This window comes from Cariama cristata, unplaced genomic scaffold, assembly GCF_000690535.1.
Source record: "Cariama cristata isolate BGI_N322 unplaced genomic scaffold, ASM69053v1 scaffold11790, whole genome shotgun sequence".
NCBI lineage: Eukaryota > Metazoa > Chordata > Aves > Cariamiformes > Cariamidae > Cariama > Cariama cristata.
Window position 1 is genome coordinate 22784 of NW_009596432.1, and position 5449 is coordinate 28232.

The 5449-nt window shown below is 41.0% G+C and overlaps 1 protein-coding gene across 1 annotated transcript in view; it reads left to right on the top strand.

Annotated features, from left to right (window-relative positions):
- The window catches only part of ANKRD22 (ankyrin repeat domain 22), a 10870-nt gene extending 7204 nt beyond the window's left edge, over positions 1 to 3666 (top strand). The window contains exons 3-6 of the mRNA XM_009706048.1: positions 1263 to 1370; positions 1695 to 1772; positions 2490 to 2588; positions 3357 to 3666. Of these exons, the coding sequence (XP_009704350.1) occupies positions 1263 to 1370; positions 1695 to 1772; positions 2490 to 2588; positions 3357 to 3434 (363 nt within the window). The 3' untranslated portion in view covers positions 3435 to 3666. The remainder of the gene's footprint in view (positions 1 to 1262; positions 1371 to 1694; positions 1773 to 2489; positions 2589 to 3356) is intronic.
- The last annotated feature ends 1783 nt before the right edge of the window (positions 3667 to 5449 follow it).

Consider the following 5449-nt stretch of genomic DNA (forward strand, 5'->3'; position numbering starts at 1 on the left):
CCCTGTTCCCTATTTTAAAAATCCTACCTGCCTTGCACAGTACTGTGACTGGCTATTTTCCCTAAGGTGATGAGGAAGCATGTTTTTGTGGTAGATTTCCTTGCAAGTTACAAATAAAAAGTAGCTGAAAGATATGTGTTCTGGATTCACTAGTAATTTATTCTTATGATGTTAAGGGTGATAAATAGCTAGGAAAAAACCCCGCAACGGTGTCAATTCTATTGTATCGTCTCGTAATCCAAGGCAATGTTTAGCAAGTTCCTACACATTTGTGGGCTATTTTATATCTCTAGTTTCCAGTGCATTTGTTTATTTCATAGAAGGGCAGCAAAAGTGCGTAAGGTCAGTGATATATTCTGTCCCATCTATTCTTCTTGATGCAGAAAGCTGTCCATCTTACCTCAAAGTCCCTTTGAAAGCGTTCGGTATTTCACAATAAGATCGTTTTAATTGCATTGGCAGCCATTCACTACCCATGCCTAGATTTCTTAAATGGCTCTCTGCTTCACCTTCATAGATGGAATCATGCCCTTGGGTGCAGAGCTCAACTGTGGTGCTCAGGACTGAGAAAGGGGAGCAGAGGATGGCACAGAAAGGCTTCTCTGCTTGTTTTGGGCCCCAGTGTAACACTGTAACCTAGTTTGTCAAACTCCAGTTTGACAGCCTGTAGGAGGTTTAACACAAGTGTTCCTTAACACACAAGTTTACAGCTCTGTCCTTTAGTTACTTTGGTACACTCAGACTCAGTATTCAAAGATTTTTTAAACTCTGTTCTTACTATGAATCTGCTGGGAGTGTTGCTACTTGCCTGTGTTTCTCATGTGTGCCAAAGGAGATGCCATAAACTCTCATGTATCTTTACTTCAGTAATCAGCACCTCAGAAGAGGAGCTGTGGGGATTCTTCCTGCTAAAAAAAATGATTTAACTTGCTGGGCAGCAGTAGTAGCCACGAGATGTCCATACTGCCCTCTTTCTCTCTGCAACCATGTCTAAGTTTGGAGACGTACACATGGAATCCCTTGGATCCACATCCTTCTTGCACGTGTAGCCCAATTTCCATGAGCTTGTACATGTTAAATGTGCTTCTACTTGAAGGAAGCAAAATGCATGTGTCTATTTCTGCTTGAAAATCAGAGAAATATTTCTAGTAGATAACCTAAAAGAAAGCTTGTGAAATATAAAATGATCTACTATTGTCAATATTAAACAAATATAATCAGATCACTAAATCTGGTACTAATCAGAGTTATTTTGTATTTAGAAAGACCGTACTTGTCTGCATTATGCTGTGAGAAAACGGTTTACCTTCCTTGACTATGTGCTTATCATAATCCTCATGCCAGTTATGCTTATTGGATATCTTCTTATGGTGAGTCTGGATGAAAACAGGAAAGACCCTGTACCATTTCCTTTCCTCTTATCACCTTTCTCATGGCAGTATTTCAGGCCAGGAACCTGTACAGAATAAGGACTGCCTTTTTAAGGACTGATGAAGAACAACAGAAAAAGCAGGGATTTAGCTGTGAATATAGCTGGTGAAGGAACAGAATTGTATCACTGCATCAGTCTGGCATTTGCAGAAGCCAGATACTCTTCTTTTTGGAAAAACCACAGTATTTAGCATAAAAATCTACTTAGTACTATATGCAGATGAACTGTCTTACTGTGTTACTCTGTCCCTTGCACCAAACAGGTCTCAAAGACTAAACAGAATGAAAACCTGATCATGATGTTGCTTAGAGCTGGAGCTGATGTTAATGCTACAGACTTTGTAAGTAGGTTTATACAAATGCAAATGTGGCTCGTATGCATGCAACAATACAAAAACAGACTTCAGAATTTTCTAGCAATGTAGTCCTGCTTTCAGAGTAGGATCAGGGACTGAACTGGCTGTGATGTACCAAGAGGATTCAGTGTTTCTCCTTAACACTTAGGCAATAGTTCTGTAATCTACACAGAAATAATTCTGCACTGATCAACTAATTCTCCTTTTCTGACCAATGCCTTCTTAAGAGAAACCAGGCAAGCTGGGTTGAGATACTCACGTATTAAATACCTAATCATATACAGATTCTAGAGATATAAGGGTCTGAGTTTATCACCATTTATGAGTTCTTGGACTGGAGCAGATTTGTGAGCAAAGGTCATGCCACAGTGCTAGACCCTGGGTCTTCTCTCAGTCTTCAGGTTGTGCTGACCTGCCATATGTAGAGTTCTGTATCCACTAGCCGGCTTGGGTGTGGTAAAAAGCTCCTCTACTCTAACGTAGAAAAGGAGAACCCCCAATTTTAGCAGCAACCAAATTCTAAAATACTGAAGTGTGAGCAAACAGTATTGCTTAAGACATAGTTGCTGAGATTAAGATCATGGAATCCTCTGAAATTAGTAAAGAACTACTGACTTCCTTTTGAAGGTGTATCATCAGACCTGTTTTAGCAGCTGCATAAGAAATAATAGAACAACCCAATCTGCTTCTGTTTCCCTTCAGTCTGGTCGCACAGCCCTTCACTATGCTTGTGAAATGAAAAACCAGGCAGTCATTCCTCTACTGCTTGCAGCTCACGCAGACACTTCTGTAAAGAATCAGGTAAGAAGGTAAAGTTAATAATTGTATTTCCTTGTCATGATGGCAAACCAGTATGTAGTAGGCCTTAGCTGGTGTGCAGCAGTTTAAAAAAAGGGTGCACAACTTCCTGGCAGCAGACTTGTTTGCTGTGGGGTATAAAGCCATGTTGGCTCCATTGCCTTTGCTGGCAAGAGAAACTTTAAAGTCCAAATCTTTCACTGCTGGATTTCTACCAGTAAACACTGCCTGCATGTCCACTGGATTGGCAGATCTCTTAGCTATCTATATGGTACCTCCTCTTAACTCAGAGCCGCCCTACAGTTGTTCCTAAGATGCAGCCTGCAGAGGAGCGGTAAGAGCCTTCCTAGGCACTTTTCGTGCCACTGGACACCATTCTTCTGAGAGGGGCTAAGTCAAGCTGCTTCTGTCATCTGAAAAGCTCAAATGTTGTCCAAATAAATACTGACCTGGGAGGATCTGCGTTACTGAGTTGAGGTGAGCAATGTATTGCCCATATTGCTCTTAGCTTAGCTCTGCACTGACTTTTGACATGAGCCCCAGGAAACAGTGGAACAGCTGTCACTTCTGGAGGGAAGGGGAGGGCACTGCCCCTGGCTTCGGTGACGGTAGTGTTAGACTCAGCATATTCTGAAACCTTAGCTTTAGAGCAAGGACATGACAGGGAAACTTACACAGGAGCGCACTGCATATGGGTGGCAAATTCAGGAAAGCTCTTTGTACTTGATCCATATCTATCATATTGCAATGTATTTAATCTGTTTCTTTCAGGATGGAGAGACTCCCTTAGATATAGCAAGAAGATTGCAGTTCCACAACATTGAAAGTATGCTAAGGAAAACTTCCTAGTCATCAAGGACTTCTGAACATGCAGAAAATTACCTCATCTGACAATCCATCTTGCACTGCAGCAGGAGTCCTGCAGAGGGTTGAGGCCTGTTACTTGATAAAGACTTGGTCCAAATCCACCCATTCTTCGCTACAGACTTTGACTATTTTGTGTGAGACAGCACCCCTAAGGCCATGTGGGCTGAAAGGAGTTAATTTGATTTTACTAAGCCATGAATTCTTACAATAGTGTTCAAAATACTGCCCTTTCCATCTCCTTCCTCAGTGTTATTACTTGACTTGCGCAGACTGTGGATTTTGAAAGCTAGCTATAATATTTCTGGAAGCCTAAAAATTGCACATGATGGTTGGCAGCCAATGTAAAAACAAAGTATCCTTTAGAGTGTCTGTACTTGTTCCATAGGGGACACACTTGACAGCTGAACAGTATACCACAGCAGTTTATACAAAGTCTGGTACCCTTCCTCTCACTATTTCTCTTCCTGCAATGAGAGTGACTGGGAAAATAGATGTCTCAGCTTAGCACTTCCTCCTTCCGTCCCTGCTACAAGTTTCATGCACCTTAATTCTCACTGTGTTGCTACAAGGGAAGGATTATCTTCTATTTTTTTCTTATATGAAACAGCAAAAAAAGATTCAGTGAGTTGCTGGAGACCACAAAGAAAGCAATTTCCCAGATGGCTTTAACGCGTTAAGAAATAATCATGAAAATATGTTTGGCACAGTAGAGAAGCAAGTCTCTTGACTACCTTTCTAATACAAACAGTGTACTAATGAAAAAATAAATAAATAAATGAAATGCTGTTGATGGAAACCAGATGTATCCTTCCCATGAGACTGGACAGAATAGCATGCTTTTCAAAGTGGTGCATGCAGCAGGGGATGCATATACCAAAATAATAATAAATTAATAAGTCTTCTCTTGCATAGGTGAAGGCAGAAGAAAAACCTGCAGTGATAAGCAATGTATTAATGTGGCCTGGTACTTGTGATTTAATAATGCAGGAATAAAGGGGAATCTCCTTTCAAATGCTGCCGTATCTTGCTTTCTTGGTCTAATGGATCTTATTTTTGTTGACCGTTTTGGATGTCTCCTGTAAGCTGTCATAAGTTCAGAAGATAGATGCCATGATCAGCACTGCTAGTGGCTGCTAGACTAGGTGCATGGACAAACTAGTGTATTTTTCTTGTATTGCTGAACACATATCTTTCTGTGTAACTATGCTATTGGATGTTGACTCCAACTACAAAGGGTCTTGGTTGGGCAATATGAGTTTGAGGTCCCACCCAGAAATACCCTGGGAAACAAAGCTACCCTGTCTGAGACTCTAATAGTGAACACTTTGAGTGTAACCTGGGGACAGACACTCTTACCTAACAGATCAGCTTGTAGGTGAGTAGATGTGAGGCACTTGCATGGGTAATGAAGATACTATCTCTTTGGGCTAATGGCTGGAAAGAGAAAACATCTGACTGCTTTCCCATGCTGTAGAAATTGCTTGAACAAAGAATGGTCAAGATACAGTTATGTAAAACTCAAAGCTGGTAGCTCAGAGTGCTTGCAACAACTTCATTGTCAGTCTCAAGAATAATTCATGGCGTGGAAACTGTATTGATTAGCGTGCTGCTTCCCTGATGGTCTACATCTCCTCATTCCTCAGCTGCCATCCATGGTGTTTGAAGTTGGGGGGTTTAGAGTGCGTGAAAAAATCTTGGGGTGATGTGTAGGCATGGAGGGCAGGAGAATACTTCTGTGAGTTTTTCAGAGGTTGAATTCCTTGATGTTTGGAAGTCATCTATTGCCTGCTCAGTTTCTTGTGTTTGAAGATCTGTTGGTTGTGTTGACACTGTAGGTAAATGTGAGGAGGGAAAAAGAAAAAAAATACCCAAGTTCTCTGTCAAGTGGATAAGTGATTTAATTTAAACAAAGATCAGTTGTACTTCAACAGGCAAATGAGCAAATTCCAATTTTGGGTCTTCATGGGAAGACACAAATAGGGCACAGGAATGACTCT